The sequence below is a fragment of the Phragmites australis genome, chromosome 6 (genome assembly GCF_958298935.1).
Source record: "Phragmites australis chromosome 6, lpPhrAust1.1, whole genome shotgun sequence".
Taxonomy (NCBI): domain Eukaryota; kingdom Viridiplantae; phylum Streptophyta; class Magnoliopsida; order Poales; family Poaceae; genus Phragmites; species Phragmites australis.
In genome coordinates, this window is record NC_084926.1 from 11025612 (window position 1) to 11047979 (window position 22368).

General features: G+C 44.0%; 2 protein-coding genes and 1 long non-coding RNA gene across 6 annotated transcripts; 1 reads left to right on the forward strand and 2 right to left on the reverse strand.

Moving 5' to 3' along the window:
* The first annotated feature begins 657 nt into the window (after positions 1-657).
* LOC133920449 (aldehyde dehydrogenase family 3 member F1-like) lies at positions 658-4490 on the forward strand. Its single transcript, XM_062365070.1, has 10 exons — positions 658-963; positions 1081-1149; positions 1298-1394; positions 2734-2940; positions 3046-3170; positions 3276-3380; positions 3462-3622; positions 3707-3797; positions 3881-4030; positions 4142-4490. The coding sequence occupies exons 1-10, from the start codon at positions 751-753 to the stop codon at positions 4376-4378; spliced, it is 1455 nt and encodes a 484-aa protein (XP_062221054.1). The 5' UTR covers positions 658-750; the 3' UTR covers positions 4379-4490.
* Positions 4491-12723: 8233 nt separating this feature from the next.
* LOC133921657 (uncharacterized) lies at positions 12724-15555 on the reverse strand. Of its 2 annotated transcripts, none has more exons than XR_009910308.1 (4): positions 15358-15555; positions 13339-13412; positions 13137-13228; positions 12724-13041 (listed from the first exon to the last, which is right to left on the reverse strand). It is a non-coding gene; the product is annotated as an uncharacterized LOC133921657 (long non-coding RNA). The 2 variants fall into 2 exon arrangements; XR_009910309.1 differs by having other exon boundaries at positions 13137-13234.
* Positions 15556-17262: 1707 nt separating this feature from the next.
* LOC133921658 (B-box zinc finger protein 21-like) lies at positions 17263-20293 on the reverse strand. Of its 3 annotated transcripts, none has more exons than XM_062366630.1 (3): positions 19787-20293; positions 19270-19671; positions 17263-17705 (listed from the first exon to the last, which is right to left on the reverse strand). In XM_062366630.1, the coding sequence occupies exons 1-3, from the start codon at positions 19994-19996 to the stop codon at positions 17541-17543; spliced, it is 777 nt and encodes a 258-aa protein (XP_062222614.1). In that variant the 5' UTR covers positions 19997-20293; the 3' UTR covers positions 17263-17540. The 3 variants fall into 3 exon arrangements, with proteins under 3 accessions (XP_062222614.1, XP_062222613.1, XP_062222612.1); XM_062366629.1 differs by having other exon boundaries at positions 17263-17735; positions 19787-20291; XM_062366628.1 differs by having other exon boundaries at positions 17263-17750; positions 19787-20291.
* Positions 20294-22368: the final 2075 nt, after the last annotated feature.

A 22368-nucleotide genomic window follows, 5' to 3' on the forward strand; every position in this document is an offset into this window, starting at 1 on the left:
CAAAATATAATTATAATTGTGATTAAACGAGTCTCAAAGCTCGCAAGCCGCCCCGCGTGCATCCCTAGTGCCACTGCCGGCTACGTGACAAGCACCGACGTCCTGGCGACCTTGCGGACGTTAGTTACCACTTGCTCAAGCACGCCTGGCGCCACGAGGAGGGGCGGCAGCACGCTCCGCGGGCATAGAGCATTCCCGGCGGCCTGACGCACCAGAACAGTGAATCGTGAAACGTGATAGTTATGCGAGGTGCTATATCCCGTCTGAGATATAGGGCTACCAGTCGCTAATTGTTCTCACTAATATAGACATGAACGTGTAACCACCACTCCCCTACGTAGGGTCGGTCGCTCGGTCTTCATATCAATCATGCATACTACTTAAGCGTACAACCATTTTTTCCGAAAGGAACTTAAGCGTACAACTTGTAAGGGCACATACTTGTAGAACGGCCTAGTTATGTGATTAAAATTTCTTTTGAGTGGATTTACGTGACTAGTTTGGGTACGGGATTAGCAATGCGCAATTTGCTACTGCTCCAACAGTCCCAACTGTTAGTAGCTGTTGCTGCCCCCACTCCATTGATGGACCACGGCTACAACTGTTCAACCACACTGCCACGGCCAACACTACCACCACTATTTAACACACGTACGCGTGCACCGGCAAGCCAGGCTAAGGAGTCGATCGAGCTCGCCGCACGTACGAAGAGAGAAACCATCAGCAAGCTAAGCTAGCTAGAGTAGAGCTATGGGGAGTGTGGCAGAGGAGAGGGCTCTCGGCTACGGCGGCCTGGTGAGCGACCTGAGGGATGTGTACGAGAGCGGCAGGACCCGGGACCTGGAGTGGAGGCAGTCGCAGCTCAAGGAGCTCGTCAGGCTCTTGCGGGAGAAGGAGGAGGAGATCTTCGACGTGCTCCGCGAGGACCTCGGCAAGCACCGCGGCGAGTCCTTCAGAGATGAGGTATCGTTGCGTGAATCTGCAGCGGCGTCTTCGATCCATTTATTCGGTGATCGGTTAGTTAATCACTCTAAGTTCTGTCCATTTGGCTAAGTCTGCTGAATTGCGCCCCCTGTGCAGGTTGGGGTCCTGGCGAAGTCCGTCGAAGACAAGCTGCAAAACCTCAAGAAATGGGCGGCTCCCGAGAAGGCAAGCTCGCTCTGACTGCTGACACCTTATGGCTGCACGCAGATATGCAGCCAGTTTGTTATGGCTTTCTGCATAAGCCTTTTGTTGTCATGGCCTAACATATTTTTTTGTGGGACATGGCTTAACATTTTTGTTCTTGTGAGTGCAGGCTGACACGCCGTTGGTTGCCTTCCCGGCGACCGCATTCGTGGTGCCGGAGCCGCTCGGGGTGGTGCTCATCTTCTCCTGCTGGAATCTCCCAATAGGTGAAGTGAATCTTTCCTCTTTGCTCCACTCTTTTCTGCAGGCGAATTTGAAATCAACACTCGCAAACTGAATGCTATTCTCTCTAGAAAATACATACTCTGAATGTTAAACTCCAATCCAACCGGTTTATGCCGCAACTCAGAAACTGATACGTAGTTATTATGTTTGTTAGATATCACATCACGTTATGAATTCCCTAGATCGCTAGAGCTGTCGATTGGTTAACTCAAGTCCCGTCCCGTCATTGACCCATAAGAAATCAGTATGAGGCCACTGAGAAAGAGACAGGCTACGTGTGGTGGCAAATTTGACAACCTGCTAGTATAAAACCCAATCTTTTCTTTTGGCAAAAGAACACCGCATGATGGAGTATTTTTATCCAAACTGATTTCATACTTTCACAGGCAGCCTGGGCATGCATACTAGAAAAAAGCTGGATGTGTGTCTATGACATATGTTATTGGAAAAAAAATGCTCAATAATACTTTGAGATGTACGAATCGGAAGCACGTACAAGCCATCAGAATTCAGAGGCTTTATATGTTCTAGTGGTTACAACATCCTTCGTAATTGGGAACCAGTTCCTCTGATTTTGCTAAGCAAAGTCAGATGTGAACAGTACTGTGAATAGTAATTTATAAGAGCATAAACAGTAAATTTGGACGTCGGTTTCTAACCTAAATAATATATTTCCAATCCAATAGATCACAGTGGGGTAAAGTACAGTACTATTGACGGCTGACTTTGCTTAAAAGTCAAAGGAGCCAGCAAAGTTAGAGGAGCTTGTTCCCATAATTGGGCAGTTTATATTTCTTTTGAACGTCCCGTGCAAATGCAGAGACGTTTACCGCGCAGCCCCCACTGATCGCTATCCGTTCTCCTTGCGGCTTGCAACAAAGTTGCGTCGTCAAAGAAAGAGCACCCTCCAGCCTCACCAACAGTAGTACTGCTACTGCAACGGCACAGCACAAATTGTCTAGGAGCCTTACAAAAGATCCAATGGCTCAGTACCTCACATGCGTGTTCGAGCCATTGCGATCTGTTTCGGTATGGTTGGTTACTCGTCACCTTTGTGGCAGGTTGATCACGTAGGTGTTCTCCTTGTCCTTGTGCGGATGGGTGGATGGTTGAATGAAACAAACCAAGGACTACTTCCTGTCAAGACAGGACTGTACTCTGTGAACGATTGCACAACGCCATCACGTGACCAAACTAATCGATGGACTGATAATTCAAATCATCTTTGCCCTGTGCTCACTGTCACAGCTCTGTGCACGGTTTTGCTTGCATGATCATTGACCAAAACTCACCGTGTTTCGGCATTGCTGCTGCGTACAGGCTTAGTTCTGGAGCCACTCTCCGGTGCCTTAGCGGCGGGCAACGCCGTGGTCGTGAAGCCGTCCGAGCTCGCGCCGTCCACCGCCGCGTTCCTCGCGGCCACCATACCGAAGTACCTGGACTCCAAGGCCGTGAAGGTCGTCGAGGGCGGCCCGGAGGTGGGGGAGAAGCTCATGGAGCACAGATGGGACAAGGTCCTCTTCACTGGTAAATTTATTCATCACAAGCCTCCGAACAAGACATGTACTACTGACCGTTCTTCCGTTGCATGGACGCACGTTTGACGGTCGTTTTCTTGGTGGCATTTCTCAGGCAGTAGCCGTGTGGGGCGCACTATCATGACGAAGGCCGCGAAGCACCTGACCCCGGTGGCTCTTGAGCTGGGCTCCAAGTGCCCGTGCATCGTCGATTGGCTGGATAGCAACAGGGACAGCCAGGTAAACCTCTGTTTTTTAGACGATTCTTCAGTTTTGCAACAGCAGCCGTGTAGCAAGGCAGAATGACCTTCACGCGTGTATTGTGCTGAATATATATATATTCAGGTAGCTGTGAATCGAATAATCGGGGCGAAATGGTCAACTTGTGCCGGCCAAGCTTGCATTGCCATCGATTACATGCTGGTCGAGGAGGAATTTGCACCGATTCTGGTCTGATTCATTATATCCAGTGCTGTATTGCATGACGTCTACTATACCACGTATCTGACTTGTGAAGATTGTTTCCTGAAGATCGAACTGCTCAAGTCAACGCTGAAGAGATTCTTCACCAAACCAGAGTACATGGCGCGCATCCTGAACAAGCAGCATTTCCAGAGGCTGAGTGACCTTCTGGAGGATCCCAGGGTGGCGTCTTCCGTGGTGCACGGTGGATATTACGACCCCAAGACCCTGTAAGCCCGCAATAACAGCATGGCACTGCAATGTTCTTACGGAATTTAGTGCCTCTGCTTGACGCCATGATCCCAATTGTGCAGGAGCGTCGAACCCACCATTCTGCTGAATCCTCCGCTTGACTCTGACATCATGACGGAGGAAATATTCGGCCCGCTGCTCCCGATCATCACGGTGCGCATAGACGGCAGCTGACGCATTTCTTTCTGGGTCCAAATGCATAAAGCTGATCTGCTGCCGCATCTGTTCTTTTCTAGGTCAAGAAGATCGAAGACAGCATCACGTTCCTGAAATCGAAGGCCAAACCACTGGCGATCTACGCCTTCACCAGGAACGAGAAGCTGAAGCGCCGGATCATAGATGAGACGTCGTCCGGGAGCGTCACATTCAACGACGCGATCGTGCAGGTGTGCACACTCATCAATCCTGCCATGACTATCAGAGTGGCTGACCTGCAGTTTTCTCCAGTGAAATTCATACCATTTATAAACGTTTTCTTGCAAACATTTCGGTTGCAGTATGGACTGGACAGCATCCCATTCGGTGGCGTGGGGCACAGCGGGTTCGGGCAGTACCACGGAAAGTACTCATTCGAGATGTTCAGCCACAAGAAGGCGGTGCTTAAGAGGAGCTTCCTCATCGAATTCATGTTCAGATACCCGCCGTGGGACGACAGCAAGATCGGCATGCTCAGGCACGTCTTCCGCTTCGACTATGTCAACCTCTTCCTTGCGCTGCTCGGCGTGAGGAGATGAAGAAGCCCCCACTCGCCAGCCAGCCGGAGGAAGACATTAAGGATCATCACTGTCGGTTTAAAAATTGTATAATGTCGGTTTTCGGTTCAAGAACCGACACGATATTTCTTATCATTATCTATTGGAACCATAAACTAGCAGTGATAATTTATATTATTGTCGGTTTATGGCTCTAATCTATCGATTGATTGAGAAACCAAGTTGAGTTGTATCTTGATTTTTTTTTGAGTGATTGATATTGTCATTTATTTGGTTTGATGATCTTCGGTTTTGTATAAGCTTTGATGTGATTTGAATTGATTTGAGATTTCATTTGAGCATATTGATTATAGACTAATTGGATTTGGAGTTGGAGATATGTGTTTGTTTGTCTCATGGTGTGTAGGTGATGGATACAACTTGGTGGTCGATGGCGGTATGATCGGGGCCAAGCAGAGTGCTTGGTGCTAGACGATCAAGGATGCTGGACGAAGTCAAGGGTGATCCTAGCTGAACATGGGGAGGTCAAGCAAAGCATTGAAGACGGATGAAGACGGTATGTTGACAAAGTCAAGCGAAGTGAATGCCGATACAAGTAACAAGGCGGCCAAAAGGATCGGGAGCAGGAGAGACTTACCGGCGGTCATGATCGCATGACGGAGTACACACGTTGATATCGAAGCGCTTGCTTAAGGTGTAAGCAAGGCGATGAGTCACGCTTTGAGAAGCGTACAGGCGGTTTCGCAGTTTGGCCTCAAAACCATGGGAGAACTGGTGGAGTATGTGGTACCATCGCGAAGCATATGTCGAGGCGAAGCTAAGTCGTGAAGGCGCCGTGGCCGTCCGATGAATGAAGAAGAAAATGGACTAAGATGCTCTCGATGATAGGTAGGAGTGCACTACAATAGAGGGGTATTTTGGGGAAATGCTAGAAAACTTAAGGACCAAGTTTTCTAGGCTAGAGAGAGCTTTGAACCAGCCACTTGAGCCCCTTTGCGCCACCCATTTGAGAGCTTTAGAGTTAAGGTTTTAGAGGAGAGAAAGATGAGAGCTTAGCCTATGTAATAGGTGAGAGTTTTGATAGATAAATCTTTGTAATCCGTTTAAAATAGAGCTGACCTCTTTGTGTAATGAAGTTTATGTTTTTTTTTTTTTGCATATGCTTGAATTCCCCTCCTTCTAGTTTCCCTCTATTGGTTCCCTTGCAAGTTTGCAAGTTTTTCGGTTTTCAATTTTGATTTTTATTTTGGTTTTTAGGCTGAAATTTTACCACCTTGTGAGGTTATTCTTCTTGTTGCTAAAGATATAAAAACTAACGTACGAGTGTATGCTCATGGGTTTTGAGTACCTTGCCTCTAGATCATTAACTTGGAGAGATTCTTTACTCGGTGATCTTTTCTTTGAGCTGCAGTTTTTCACCTTTGCAGGGTTATTTTTTTTTATGCTAGTGGCTTAAACACTCACATACTCATATATTTGAGCGGGTCTTGAGTCCCCTTGCCACTAGACTATCATTTTGGAGGATAAGTTTATCCGGTGTCCATCTTCTCCAGTTTCTTTGAAAGTTGCGAGTTTTTGTGCACAAAGACACATAAAATTGTCTTGAATGGAACCTATGGTTCATATTCCATCCGTGGAATCATGTTGTCATGGAACTAGTCTTCCTGCTTTATCTCTCAAATCATTTTGCTTCCGCTTCAGCGTTTTGAGGTGCGTTAGGTGAGAAATAGGAAAAGACTATCTATTTCGAAAGAAATTTGTTGAGGCGCCTATTCACCCCCGTTCTAGTCGCCATTCTCGATCCTATATTGATATACTTAACATTGTCGGTTCTAGCTACGAACCGGTAGTGATACTCAATTCTAGAAAAAAAATCAAAATTTAAACATGCAGGTAATAATTTATTCGAGCTTTATATTACTAATCTCCAGAATCACTGGTTTAAATCACACTAATAATTAATTAAGTTATTATACACCAAAACAAATGACGCAACTGTGCATGCAAAAGAACTACAAAAGCGTCGGATCGCTGTTGTCATAAAAGAGGCCACTAGTTGCATCCGCTGCGCACGCCTAGCATAGCCAGTTGGGGTCAGCCATGATGAAGAAGTAGTCGGTGGTGGTGTCCTTGCCGTCCTCCTCCTTGGTCTCCTCTTCATCCAAGCTTTGGCACCTCTTTGACATTGGCTCATCGATGAAGTAGTCCCAAACTTCGTCATCGGAGGAGGACCCCACCGATCCGGAGTCCGAGGACCCCACCGATCCGGAGTCCGAGGACTGCGCCTCGTTCGAGCTCTCTGGCGGCACTAGAGCTTCATTATCGGACAAAGGTGCGGGGGTGGGTGATGTCATCGAAGATGGTGGTCGTGGCGAAGGGGAATGTGGAATGGTCGGAACCGAAGATGGTTGTGTAGTTGGGTCCATCGTGGCGGCGGCGACGTGGAGAGTGAGAGAGTGCGCATGTGTAGGGGTGAGGCCTTGGAGCTGAGCGATCAACTAGAGAGTTAAATTTAAAGACTTTCAGGAGAAGCCAAGCAGGCGGGGGCTGAAAGTCGTACAGTTTTGGACTATCACTACATGGTCATGTTACGCATCGACAGTGATAATCACTATCAGTTCTTACTGGCTCGGTTTTTTAGATGCTCTTGAGCTTATAAATCGACAATGATTATAGGGCACAGATGATCTTTTCTATAGTAGCGAAAGGCTAGCAGAGAGTAAATAACCGAGCGTACCCCCAGCGTTGCTAATGGACAAGTGTGAACATCAACAGTCATGGGTTCGTTTATACTTGTTGATGAATGTGTAAATGCCCCATGTATACACTAGCTTCTATATTGTCACTTTATACGTGTCTGTAAGTTTATTGCACCAACAGGTTCATCATCTAATATTTTCCGATTTATGTGCTTTTCTCATTGAACAATCGCCATGTTTTACCATGCTTACCCTCTTTTTTCATACGTTTTTTCCTAAAAGGAATCAACCCTGGCAGGCGGAAACAAGTTTGAAAGCACCGAACCAAAACATACATTGGAAGTTCAGGAATGTTGCAAGGATGCCCTAGTTCACAATATATGCCTCTAGTTCATTGACCTACCTATTCCTATTTAATTTCCATAATGATCAAGGTAAACCAACCAAATTCCATTCATAGAAGATAGAACAGGGAATACAAAAACCAAAACAGTGCTAAAATGGGACAACCGTGAATAGTATATGCAGTTGAGCATTTCACACAAAGCCAGTACATACACCTTGTTGTCACAAGTTCCATAATGATCAAGGTAAACCAACCAAATTTCATTCATAGAAAATAGAAGGGGAAGTAAAAGCACACCAAAACAGTGCTTAACTGGGACAATCATGAATATATGCAATTGAGCAAATCACACAAATCAAGTACATACAGATTGTTTCACAACACTACCATAAAAAAAAAAACCATCTCGCATGAGCTACATCATTCTTTTCAGTCCTAAACTAGCAAAATGGCACGCGCAAATAGCAAATGGCAAGAATCGCTTAAAACGGGTGGTGAGCTGGAGCTGCTGAAGTGACGGTTGATGTCCTCTAAATGGTAGTCAACCGACACCCCTATGGTGTGGAGACAACACCTATCATTATGTTGAAAAATATCATAAGTGACAGGTGATAACCGTCATGGGTGACGACACTACGTGAAAAAAAATCATTAGTGACGGGTGATAACCGTCATTAGTGATAGGTATTGTACATATCACTCTTATCGCGTTACTAATGATAGGTCATTAGTGACGAGTGATGACCTGTCACTAATGAGATTATTAGTGACGGGTTGTAATCTTGACCCGTTACTAATGACCGATTAATATTTTTCATATTTTTTGACACAAAAAAGTCAAAAAAATATTTTTCACCCAAGCCATCCCAACATAGGTCCATCTCATATGCCTCACAAGCCATTTTTTTTCATATTATTTTCAAGTTTACGTTCCATGAAAATCGAACCCACGACCTCCTCCTCGTATGTGTAGCCACCTTACCACCTCTACTATCACGTAGTTATGATAGAAATCAGATATTTTATCTTTTTAACCTTCTTTTCAAAGGTCATTAATAACGTGTTATAACTATGACCAATCACTAATGATTAATTTTGCCAAATTTCGTCGAGGGTTATAATTCAATAGGTGACCCAGAGTGCATTCGGTAAAATGGATATAACTTTTGCATACAAACTCTAATTTTGATATTTTTTCGACTCTACAGACATCTAAAAAAAAATTACATCCATTCCTCCCTCACTTTGTTGGGTTTAAAGAATTTTCGAGGCTAAAAATAGCTTGAAAGATTGAGTTCTCGCCCATAGAAGTTTCTGCATTGTTTTTGAAACGCACGTTTGTGTCTATAGCCGCCGCACCTTACATCAAACTTAACCAGAAATGTACAATGGTACCTATTCTAGTGCTGCTGAGTTGAGAAAAAATAAGACAAAAATAAAAAAATATTTGCGAATACCGTTATTAGTGACTGGAGTTGGTTATTAGTGACGGATTACAAGTTGATCTGTCACTAATGACTGATATAGGACAACATATCATTGATTAGTGAATCATTAGTGACGGATCAAGTTATAACCCGTCACTAATGACTGACCTAAGATAACCCGTCACTGATGATCTAGTCATTAGTGACGGGTCACAACTTAACCTGTCACTAATAACTGACCTAGAATAACCCGTCACTGATGATCTAGTCATTAGTGTCAGGTCACAACTTAACCCGTCACTAATAACTGACCTAGAATAACCCGTCGCTGATGACCTTATCATTAGTGATAGATCATAACTTAACCCGTCAATAATGATTGACCTAGGATGACATGTCAGCGATGACCTGGTCATTAGTGACGGGTCACAACTTGGTTCATCACTATTATCATCAATGACGAATCATGTTATGACCCGTCACTAAAGGCCAATCATTAGTGATGGGTCTACTGATCAGAAGGCACATTAGTGACGTGTCCTTATTGGATCTGTCACTAATAGGACATTAGTGATGCGTGTTGAGCAGTTATCACTAATGCTGTGTCTCATTTGCTGGTTTCTTACGTAGTGTGGGTCATGCATCTGTCACCCTAAATGACTCACTGATGACTAGTCATAAGTGACGGGTAAGGATCTATCACCAATAAGATCATTGGTGACAGGTCACAATTTGACCCGTCACTTATGACTGATGAACATTTTTGGTATTTTTTGGACACAAAAAAGTTAAAAAAATATATTTTTTTCACCTGAGCCATCCTAACGTAGGGGTTATCACCACTCGTCACATGTCACATAATATTTTTCACATTGTTTTTAAACTTTGCGTTCTATAGGAATTGAACTCGCAACCTCCGCTCGCATGCGTTGCCCCTTATCACCTCACCCTCATGTGTGTTCTGAAGGTAATCGGATATTTATCCTTTTAACATTTTTTACCAAATGACATAAATGACATGTCATAACCATGACCTATCACTTATGACATAAGTGACGGGTCATAGTTATGATCCATCACTTATGATTTTTTTTGCCAAATTGTAATTTGATAGGTGATCCAGAGTGATCTTCGGTAAAATAGGCATAACTTTTATGTACGGACTCCGGTTTTGACATCTTTGACTCTAGTGATATCTACATAAAAAAGTTACATCCATCCCCCCTAACTTTGTCAGGTTTGGAAAAAAATTTAAGGCAAAAAATAGCCTGAAAGATTGAGTTCTCGCGCCCTGAAGTTTCTGCGTCATTTTTGAAACTCGCATTTGTGTCCATAGCCACCACCCCTTACATCAAACTTGAGCGGAAATATACAATAATATCTATTCTAGTGCTACTAAGGTGAGAAAAAATAAGAGAAAAATAAAAAATTATAGCATCATGCTATATACATATTTACTGTATAAGTAAAAAATTAAGTAAGTTGTGATAGAAAACTGATTGACTAATGCATCTAATGACCCACGCGAAAAATTAAGTAAGTTGTGATAATAAAAAAAATTCCTTCACCTGCTTTATTTCATCAAAATGGTCACTCTCTAGGATGACCCGTCAATGATAAGTTATTCATTAGTGATGGGTCATAACTTGACTCGTCACTTATGACTGGTCAAGGATGACTTGTCGCTTATGATTGGTAATAAGTGACATGTTACAACTTGACTTGTCAGTTATGACTGGCCAAGGATGACCCATCACTTATGACTAGTAATAAGTGACGAGTCATAACTTGACCCGTCATTATTATCATAAGTGATGGGGCATATTACAATCTGTTATTATTTTTGTGTCTTTTTTTATCTATTTTTCACGTAGTGCCATCACCCACCCTCCATCCAGACCATACCCTTGTTCTCGTATGGCACCATACAGGAGGTACCATGTTCTCATCACAGTGTTAGTCTACCGCCTTGTTCACCAGCATCGGGGTGATTGGGCCCCCGCTACAAAACTAGAACTGCAGACTGCTGCCCCGATGGTCGTTGAGCAAGTGGAGGTGCGCCTCCATGGTAGCATGCTAGGTGGACCATGTCCTTGAGGAACGATGGCACCTTTGTGGTCCAGCGCCAGCTCCACACCTAGGTGTACGTACACAAACCTAGCCCAAGCGTATGGATCACCTGCAGCACTGGCTCCAGTAACGTCTTCTTGTCCAACAATTTGAACATGCTAGGCACCTTGGGCACAGTTTTGTGCACGTTCATGATACACAAAGTGCACATGCCCACACATGGGCCTAGGTAGGAGAACATTTCTTACCGTCAAATGACACGTCCACCCTTGTTTCTGCGATGTTGAACCCAAGCCATGCCTCATGAAAACCATCAGTGTTCTCCAAGTGGTAGTTACGCTTAGTCGCTCACCTCCTCGGATCCTTGCTCCTGCTGTGGTACCGGTACAACTCCACCAGACTCCGCACCTCGGTGAGCACCTGCTCTCTTGTTGAGTACCAGCACCAGCGGCACTCCACGTCCTTTGCCTGTGTATGACTTCGTGAACCCACGTCTCCACCTCCATGTTGGCACCTTCTTACCATTGGAACTCATCTCTACAATATCAAACGCGCTGAACATGGCAAGCACATGGCCCAAGTCGCAACCCGTGACTGTCACGCTCATCCCCACGGCTTCTTGCCCCTATTGTTGTACCAGTCCACCAACTTTCGCACATCGGTGAGCACTTGCTCTCGCACCGAGTACCAGATTAGTAGCACTCCACGTCCATGCTTGTTCATAGCTCCATGAGCCCCGTCTCCACCTTAACCTTGGGGTTCAGGTATAGGATCGCAACTTCTATGTCATTGTTAGGTCGGCCACCCACTACAGACAAGTCAACATGCAGCGCCATGCAACGATGATGTCTCGACAACACATGCATATCGTCTCCTCGTCGATGGACACAACCACGAAGCCAATGAAGATGGTCGTTTCGCTCCACAACTTGGCATCAGCATCGGCAAACTTCTCTTTCTGGTTGTTGATGTTAGTGAGCTTGATGGGAGACGGTATACTGATTTGGCTGGTCGGACTCAAGTATTGTCGTCCTTAAAGAGTTGTAGTTAGGAGGAAACTTAGAATGTCATGTCAAGTATATGATCGAGCGGGCCGATGTAATCATGAGTATTCTCGTGTTCTCTGCTGGAGAGCTTCCATGGCTGACTTTCTGCTCCCACACCGCCAACGTTGATCTCTTTTTTCTCTCATACCAAACAGCAAGCAACATCGTCGTTGCTGTACGCCAATACATAGGATCCCTCGCGATCAAGGGCCGTAGGCCGTAGCCGTGCGTACGCACCAAAGGTAGCTGTCTGCATAGAGCGCACACCATCTTGACAACAATCTGCGGGCAGGTCCTCGCTGCATGTGCGTTCGCGCGCTAGAGACGAACGCCGTGGGCGCTTTTGCACTGTCGTGTCGCCGAGACGTCGACCGCTGCACTGAGCATGCGCCCACACCACCTATGTGCCTGGCAGCACGCCCAAGCCGATCAGCGGAAGAAAATTGTAGGTCTCGGCATCTCGGGAAGCCGTTGAATCGCGGTTGGCTTCGGAGTTATGGCCCGCACTGTCTCACGCACAACGGGAACACACGTCAGGGAAGGGCACGATGTAACCCGTTTGATGCTAGTTTCAGTTTTTTCTTTCTTTCTTTTGCTCTGCTAGCCAACTGAGGCAATTTTTTATTGACTCTGATACGATCTTTTTTAAAATGGACCCTGATATGATATGATATCAATCGCGATCATTTTCTAGATAAATTCATATTTGTACTCATCATGTATTGGCATGGGAACATTCCTTTCCTAATATTGTACGACTCTCTTTCCATAACAGTGGTGGATTGTAATGTTTATATCTAATCGAGATCTGAATTGTTTTAACATGGGGCCACGACAATCAAGAGGTGTAGATTGTTCACGTTTTCTTACGATTAACGTGATAATTTCCAGGCCTCGAGAGCAAAGGGTATTGCTCCTTTTAACTTTGTTATCCTAAGATAATAGACAGAAAAGAAAGCCCCTCCCATGGGAACCATGTATACATTAGTCACTTATGTGTTCTTGACAGTGCGAAGCTTTGTCCAGGGATCGTCACTGCGACTGACTCTTACCAAGAAGTTTCTGAAGCTGACCATTTGAAGAGAATTTGCTGTACCTGCAATATGCAAAATGTTGATTGTTGGTATCTACCAAAGGTAGCTGTATGCTCACATGGAAACAACAGTGCAGCTGGAAGGTTTAAACACTAACCATCTGAGCCACCAATATGCTGGCCATTCACAAACACCTGCCGCACAGTATGACGCCCAACTAGGTCTAGAAGAACACTTTGGATTTCACGACTGTCCCTTGCGTGGCGTGGCATGCATATATTAGTTTTTATCTTCTTGCAGACAAAATGCCAGAAAGTATGCAATTGGATTGAAATTCAATATGATGCCAGAATGATTACCTCGGAGATATAGCTCAACAACATATTGATCTTCCTTGAGATCTCGAAATATATGTTTAACACGCATGGAGTACCTATGAGAAAGAGTAAAGGAATATTTGGTAACAAAAGTAGTATTTAATAATGCATAAGTTATCAGGGTATTAGACCATGGCAAGAAGTGTTGTGATTTTCTTTTCAAACATTTCATTTGAGTACAAGTACAACAATTCTCCTAGTTGAGGACTTCACTTCACCCAGTACCTATGAGAAAGAGAGTAAAGGAATATTTGGTAACAAAAGTAGTATTTAATAATGCATAAGTTATCACTTATCAGGGTATTAGACCATGACAAGAAGTGTTGTGATTTTCTTTCAAACATTTCATTTAAGTACAAGTACAGCAATTCTCCTAGATGAGGACTTTACTTCACCCAGCAGCAATACCATCACATCATCTGATAGCAGTACTTGAGCTTGAAGCGTAGTAAAAGTCCAATCTATGCTTCTGTAGCAGTAACCCAGGTGATAGAGACCAAGATCCATATCCAAGCAAGAACAAGATAGGGGAAGTAAAAAAAGAGAACATTTGAAGGTATAGCGCTTCTCCAAACGGAGCAACAGCAGCCACGATGGTTTCAAGCAGGCACACCTCATTTCTAGGAAAGGGCTGAAAGCCTGAAAGAACAACCGGCATCGTTCCATCATGGAAACACTGGATAGAATGACGGGACAAGCTAAAAGAGATAATAAAAGGAAACAAAGACCATCAAGGTACAGAAAAGAGCGGTCGCCTGTCCCCAAAAATGGCCGGCGAGAACACCGGAGGAAGGGCAGGGGAGGGGAGATTTTCATTGCTCTCTGATTTAGCAGAGATGGGAAAGTTGGTTTGAGAGCATTCGGTTGGATTAAGTTTTCACAAAAGAAGTGTTTAGAATTATAACTGCAGGGAGAGTACGAGATATCCTTGCCCATAATACACAATCCTTGTGTGCAAGATCATTGACCTAAAAAAAGAACTTGCGCCCTCTGTATTTACCCTATGCGTTCTTAAAATAATTTATAAATCTATACATTAAACAATTTGGTTTCATATATTGCAAGAGAAAACATAAAAATATCATATCAAATATAACCTTGTGAATATGGTGCCTACCGAAATCAGAAATTCTGATTACATAATACGAAGGATTAAGGAACCAAGGTTCAGACTTAAAGCCCTAAATTAAAAATTCAGATAGACCTGCATTCTTTGCATGAAAACTAAGATAGAAACAACAAAAAAGTAAACAGTAAAATGACTTCAGAGTGTTACTGTAGTGTGCATGTCTGGATGCAAGCATAATGGTTCCTCTGAATGTTGTACTTATCCAAGTAACAGGCCAATTAAAGCCAGTTAAAGCGAATCTGTGAACAGAACACATCAGCCACATGGTACAGTAGAACACTGATAATTTATGAGTATCCGATTCCTGGTAGCATGATCTGAACCTATATGCTATAGCATATTTTAGTTAACAGCGTATATACCGGCATCTTAGGACATAAACTGCAGAATGGTACAAGGATCATACAGTTAGGCCAGCAGTAGACCATGGTGACAGTACAGATTCATTCACTCGAACCAATATTCAACCGAACATGAGGCAGTTTCTGCCTTATGTTTTTCAGTTTTAGCATATAAAATGCTCAGTTTGCATTGTATGATGCTACGGGAACAACAGTTCGCAAGTACCAACGGACAAATCTAACCAATTCGCCACTGCCTGCGGCTCAATTGCACTGGGAACGTCCAAATTCGCACTCCATCATCTGTTATACTAGATAGCAAATCCACCCAATTCACGACATACCGAAGCCTTCACCTAGTAAAACAGCGGCTTGACTCAAGTTTCCTGGGATCTGAACTACGAGCTTGATGCTTCAACGCCCGTGCGCACCAAAAGAAAACCCTAATATACATTCCGCCAGATTTGCAGACCAAAAGCAAGCGAGCAATGAGTCGTATTAAGGTGTTGGCGTCAGGGAGCGAGGGCTTACGGGCAGTAGGTTTTGGAGAAGATGGTGATGGGGTTGGAGTAGATGGCGTCCTACACGAAGGCCGACGGCGACCGCGTCGCTGCCGCCAAGTCCGCCGCAGCGAGGAGGAGGAAGATGGAAACCGCTAATCTGGCCAGAGCCATCCCCTTCGATGGGCTCCCCGTCCGACTCGTGTGCGGCTCCGGTCGGTCTTGGAGAGCGGAGACCTTTCCCCTCTGATTATTTTTATATTTCGAAAATAGAAAAATCAAAACTAGCTGTTTGTTTAAAAAAAATTTAAAAATAGGCTCCTGTTGCTGATGACATCTTAAAAAAATAAAGATATCGTCCTTCCACCTATCGACAGGTTAAACAAACATTGTTGCTCTCAAAATTCAAAGTACTATAAAATAGTCATAAAAAAATCTGAAAAAAAATATTATAGAGGATGCTATAATCTATCTTTAAAAAATCAACTCAAATAATTACTTTTACAATAATAAAAAAGATAAATTTCATTGTAATATATGAAATTTGTCCTTTTTGCAAATAATATTTTTGTCCGATTTTTTTGGAGAAATAGATTATAATATCCCATACAATATTTTTTAGAATTGTTATAAATTTTAAAATAATAGAATACTATTTCTTTTTTATTTTTAAATATGTCACCTGTTGAGAGGGTGACACTAAGGCAAGAGTAGCACATTTTTGCAATTTTTTCAATTGGGCATCTAATTTTGCAATTATATATTTTTCAAATAAAAATAAAATAAAAAATCGCATTTCTGTTTTTTTAGAAGTTTTGTTCATTGTTGCTTCGCTTGCTCCTGTTTCTAACTTAAATCACCAGAGACGGCCCATTGGGCTTTTTTTGAGAAGTTCTGTTCATTGTTGCTTCGATTGCTCCTGTTTCTAACCTAAATCACCAGAAACGGCTCATTGGGCTTTTGAGTTCGGCGTAACTCGGGGAACAAAGTTTGCTTACCTTTTGGCCCATTAGATTTTTTGGTTAAAGATGTTATCATGCAAAACATTTAGTTTGGCAATCAAACCAACGTTTAAAGTTTCAAGAGAAAATCGATTAGTCCATTTTTCCAATATTGTGAAAAAGAACAAGTACGGGTGCTAGCGTGCTACCGCTCCTCCTGGAAACGACGAAAATGGTATCGAAAGATAGCGAATAAAATTGAGGGTAATGCAATAAAAGATAAATGGAACTATTGGTGGCAGTGGGTATATGTTCTCGGCATGATATGTACACCGTTACATATTAATTGCTTGCCGTGTTCTATGTTACGGTTTGACCTCTTCTCACCCAACTCCCCTCAATTCTACCCACCGGTATTCAACGTCACGTTGAAGAATCCAAAAATTGCAGCTTCTCCACATGTTTTTAAGGTCATGTGCAGCGGTACATACGGTTACTATCTGTAATACGATTAGATATTATATATAGATAATATAATAAACAAACTATTATATGGGTTGACTATAAGTAATTTAAATGACACAAAATTGTTAAATGACACGTAAAAGGTTGAGACCACATATAACAGGCGACATCCATACAATGAGAGAAATATTGTCTATAAGAGTGGTTGCCTGATATTTTAGACCGTCTGTTAATTAATAGACGATATCTTTCTCTATCTTATTTGTCTTTCTTTCACGTCAGATAAAATTCTAGATAGTTTCTTTTCAAGACGGCTGATGTCACCTCAGTACACCCTTTAACATCTGATTTGCAAATCTCCAACTCTCGATTCCATATCAAATCTTATGCTTATAGGCTAAGATAAAATAGTTTGAGTCTCTATTTTAGATTAAAATAAAAATAAAATGGCTCACCTAAATACTTTCGATATAACTACGACTCTACCTTTATAAATTTTTAGAGTTAAAAAATGTTAAAACTCGACCAAATATACTCTAAATCTTAACAAAGATAAAACAGTTGGGATATACAATATACAAAGTAGAGAGACAGAGCTGAAGTTGCAACGAGCAAAAAAACGGGACACAAAAGGTGCGGAGCTTTTCTCTAGCACCTCAAAAAGCACAAACACTCCGAAGCATCCACCAGAACGAGGAGGCCCAGAAGCGAAAAATACATGAACAGGCCTGAAACAACTTCTGTTACAGTCAATTGTACTAGTAGTAGTACACCAGCCGATGGCACGGGGACACGGTCTTCCGTTCATTCACCAGTAAGAATACGACGCGCCGGACGTGGCTCTGGACCTCTTGCCGCCGGCCAGCTCTGTGTACACCTGCGGCACCCACCGCTCCCGGCTGGCCCGCGCGTCGCCGGCGACCGCGCTCTCGCAGAACAGCCGTTCCTGCGCCATCCACGCGGTGTAGCCGTCCTGCAGCCCCCCGGTCCGAGTTAGTCCTTCCTGCCCAAATGCAATCTGAAACCAGTTTAGTTTACTTCAGCTCCTCGCCGGGTTTCTGCTTCCTGCTGACCGTCGGCGAGTTTTCCGGCCTCTGCTTCAGCTCCGGCGACGGCCATGGCAGGCGTTTACTCAGGTATGTTAGTCTATGTGTGCTGGTTTGTGGCGATTGGGTTGGTGGCTTCTGTCTTCCCCATCTGTCAGGCGTTTACTCAGGACCTGTTTGTGTAGTCCTTGTAATTTCATTAAATATCAGGGGCCTCTTTGTAATGATGGGGATGTAAGCTGTCTTTTTCCTTAGGGAAAACTGCAAAAAAACCCCAAAAGTCACTTGGATTTTGACTTTCCCCCCCCAAAAGTTGTTTTGTTGCAAAAAGCCCCCCAAAAGTTTGACTTTGTTGCAAAAAACCCCCTAAAAATTCAAAAAAATAAAAAAATCATTAAAAAAATTCTAAAAAAAACTAGAGACAATTCTAAGACCTTCTGTGAAATTTGTTTTCAAAAATAATATCCTTTGCATCATATTTCATGGAGAGGAAGTTTGGAAAAAAAAGAAAAATATGCAGCTCATTTATTAACTCATGTTATTTTAAATTTGTCATGTCTACCATTATTTTTCCTACACAAATAATTATTTAAGTAAACTAATAAAAGTGGTTTCACTAATTTTGGGGGTGTTATGGATTAGTTATGAATTAATCTATCTGCAACCCATCTACTGAATCCTGCACGTTACAATAACTATTTCAAGATTTCATGTATTTTTACAAGATAGAGGATCATGTAAGAAGACTAAAAAATTTTGTTTCATGATTTTTTGATTAGTAAATAATTAACTATGCATTTAACTCGAATTAATAAATGAGTTGCACGTTTTTCTTTTTTTTTCAAACTTACTCTCTATGAAATATGATGCAAAGGATATTATTTTTGAAAACAAATTTCACAAAAGGTCTTATAATTGTCTCTAGTTTTTTTTAGAATTTTTTGTGATTTGTTTTAAATTTTTTTGAATTTTTAGGGGTGTTTTTGCAACAAAATCAAACCTTTGGGGGGGTTTTTTGCAACAAAACAACTTTTGGGGGGGAAAGTCAAAATCCAAGTGACTTTTGGGGGGGTTTTTGCATTTATCCCTTTTCCTTAATATAATCCAACCCCATTCGCAAAAAAGAAACCAGGTTAGTTACAGGTCACGGCTCACGACAGTCCGACAAGGCAATGCGTGTTCTTGCACTGCTTTTAACCTATGATGTAAAAAGAAGTAAAATTTGCTCCTGACCAATCTGTTGGACTGTATCAGGGCGCCGTGTCTAAAGTGGCCCCTCGAGATAAGATAAAGTGGCCCCTCGAGATATTATCGTCACACCCTGGACCAGCGAGAGCTGCGAGCATAACTACAAACCGTACCGGCGCGCCCATAATTGGATGGATTGGATTGGATGTAATGCCGACGCAGACACGATCGGAATATGCCGTGTTTTTTGTGTGCTCAAGAACGTGTCGAGAATGAGTGGTTTGGGCAATGGGACCAACCAACCTGATACGACGCGTCTGCGGAGATGCCGATAGCAGTCGCTGAGGCAGCGGCGGCGGCGGCGGCGGCGGCGGTCGTGGCTTCGTCCACCAGGAAGTCCTCGACGTGCCACCCGGGCAGCGTCTTGGTCAGGTACTCGGAGATGCTGCTGCTGTCACTCCCGTGGCTCGTGGCGGGCGCAGGCGGGGCCGCGTCGCGGGCGGTGCAGCAGAAGCTGCTGCTGCTGCTGTTCTCGTCCTCCGACGGCGGCGCCGGGCACGCGGCCGGCTCGGCGGAGAGCCGCACGCCGGTGAGCAGGAACCGGGTGTGGCGCATGGTGAGCTCGCTGGCCGTGTGCACCGACACGTCGCAGTCCTGGCACAGTATCGCCCTGTCCTCCTTGCAGAACAAGAGGCCCCTCTTCTCCTGAACAGCGCACATCGACCAAAATACAAATCAGCTTCGATCCTTCGACCTTTCAGGAATTAGCCTCACACAGAAGCCAAAACACAGGACCGATCGAAAGGTTTGCATATCAAACCTGGCAGATGTCGCAGAGCGGAGGCGGCAGCTGCTGCGCCGACGCCGACGAGGACGGCGACGGGTTGAGCAGCGAGAGCCGGCGGTGCTTGCCGGCGAGCTTGTTGGCGCGGTGCACGCGGCGGTCGCACGCGTCGCACAGCGCGGCCTCGTCGGCGCAGCAGAAGACAGAGGCCGCCTCGGCCGCGCACACGTCGCACTGCACCTTCATCTTCTCTTCTTTGCTTGCAGCGATCGCTCTCTGGACGGAGGCAGCTCAGCTCAGGACAAAGGTATGGATCGGCTGGAAAGCTAACCGCTGCAGCGGCGGTGGTACTTACTACTTCTAGACCCGTTTAGCGTGGAAAGATACGTGGGGGCTACGCACTTTTATACGCCGCACTGAGATAGCACGAGGCGAAGAATGGGGGATTAGGTCGTGTTAACATTTGCAGTTTTGTTAAGGTGATGGCGATTCCCATTGCGTCGAAAGATTAACGAGTCAATGGGGAGATCGGGATTCGGGAAGGGGGGCCGTCGGCGACCGTGCCGACGTGACGTGTTAGGCACTGCGTCTCGCTCAGCTTGGGTTGGGTGAGGCGAGGTGAGTTGTGTGCGCTCTTTCTCAGACCATCTCTGGAAGTTTCTTTGTGGATGAGAATTTTTTTTCAAAGTGATTTTTGTTTTTTTAGTATTTTAACGTTTTCTTTTATAGTTTTTGTCACAAATAGATTTTTAAAGTCATTTTTATCGGAACAGAATTCTCTCTTCTTTCTCTTCACAAATTAAAAAAAAGTTGTTAGAGATAAAAAAAAGTAAAGAAAACGAGAACGAAAGATAGAATCAGGAAGAGAACGAAATGAAGGAATATAGTTGGAATGGTCTTACATCCGACTATCTGAGCCATCTCAAGCCTCATTGTCCATGTCTTATCCGTGTCTCTATTTTGTGTGTGACTTGGCTTTCATGACGGTTTGACGGTACGTACTTGTATCGCCTCTGGCGGTAATGTCACTCCTATTTATGTGACTAATCCATCAATCCATGTAGCTAAAAATATTTTTAGAAAATATATGGATAATAGAATTTTGTGAAATGCCAATGATTTAGAATTTATATGCAACTAATGTATATATATTGACCACATTTCTTTACTCTATTTCTCTACTAAATCAGAGTCTTGTGCAAAGTTGTTTTTTTTCCTCACGTTTATGATATTTGTTACTCCCTTTTCCCCAATTACATGGCGCATAATTTTTTAAACCTCTTCCCAAATTAGAGGGCATATTAAACGTGAAGCCCATAATGTAGCCGTTTTGACAATCAAAACGCCTAGTAATTAAAGCTGCTATTGCATGCGAACCATTGGAATGAGATAAGGTGTAGCATATGTATAGCTTCAGTTGCCACCGACGAAGAGCCCACGCGACGTCTCCCTGTTTTCATCACTCGATCACCTGGATGTCACCATGGATGGCTCCTTCGACGACGCCCGGGATAGTCCTATAGGCAAGCACCTCGACTTTGCCATGGACGGTATCCTCATCGCGCACCTTGACGGTTCCCTCAATGGCGCCTAGGACGGCATCCTTGGCTCGCACCTCAACGGCTCCCTCGACAGTGCCTAGGATGGTGTCCTCACCGTGCACTTTGACGACAACCAGGACGACACCATGCAAGGAGCCTTGCTCGTGCACCACGACGACACCCAAGATGCTGCCATGCACAAAGCCCTGCTCACGCAACTCGACGATGCCTAGGACGACATCCTGGTCGCCCATCTCGACGGCTACGTAGAAGACCAGCAGGATTGTGCTCTGGATGCCCCCTCGACGCTTTCCATGATGCCACCCTCGATTGGCTCAATGAGCTCAATGACGAGGAATTCTCTGAGTGGTTGTCCGACACGGGAGCTGACTGCTATCGCTGCTCTCTCGAAGGTCCTTGCACTCATTGCCGCTGGTTGACATCGTGCTCTCATTGCAAACGCGTCCACAACAAGTACACCATCATCGCTTGGCTATACGAATACAACTACTTTGATTTTAGGGTGATGCTTTCAAAGGACGGTGCTCTATGCGCATGGCATGTCCCAGAGTTGTTGTGGAAAAGTGCAGAGGACTCGGTCGACGTCGATGTCATGGTGTCATACTCCCTCGGGTGATGCTTGATAATAGAGATAACATTACAAAATTAATATTCAAAATCGTGGTTGAGTTACAATTGCAAAAACAGAAATAACATTACAAAATCTAAGAGAGAAATTCAAACGCTTCAATCACAATTGCTACCTCGCATTGTAACACTATTCCTCTCTAAATCTTCCTTCTTCAAATGTGGGATTTTATAATGTTGTCCCCCCTTTTGATGTAGTTCGCTCTCATGAAAGCTTGGTGAGTTAGGAAAATACGGTTACTCCTATCAATTGGATATTCGTCATAGGCTTTGGTTACCTTGGCGACAATGTCTTCAACACTAGTGGGAGATGACTTTTGAAACATGGCCTGGATGGCCGCAAAATAACCAAGGTCGAGCACATTGAGATCAGGGGAGTTGGCCGGTTGGCACATAAACCTTATGTCAAAACCATATGCCGATGCCGCA

Excerpts from the sequence above, each read along its gene's own strand:
- LOC133920449 (XM_062365070.1), top strand. The coding sequence starts at position 751 with ATGGGGAGTGTGGCAGAGGAGAGGGCTCTCGGCTACGGCGGCCTGGTG. Across the intron at positions 964-1,080 it reads GCGAGTCCTTCAGAGATGAG|GTTGGGGTCCTGGCGAAGTC; the intron begins GTATCGTTGCGT and ends CCCCCTGTGCAG. Across the intron at positions 1,150-1,297 it reads AATGGGCGGCTCCCGAGAAG|GCTGACACGCCGTTGGTTGC; the intron begins GCAAGCTCGCTC and ends TTGTGAGTGCAG.
- LOC133921658 (XM_062366628.1), bottom strand. The coding sequence starts at position 19,996 with ATGAAGGTGCAGTGCGACGTGTGCGCGGCCGAGGCGGCCTCTGTCTTC. Across the intron at positions 19,672-19,786 it reads CGCTCTGCGACATCTGCCAG|GAGAAGAGGGGCCTCTTGTT; the intron begins GTTTGATATGCA and ends TGCGCTGTTCAG. Across the intron at positions 17,751-19,269 it reads CCGCAGACGCGTCGTATCAG|ATTGCATTTGGGCAGGAAGG; the intron begins GTTGGTTGGTCC and ends AACTGGTTTCAG.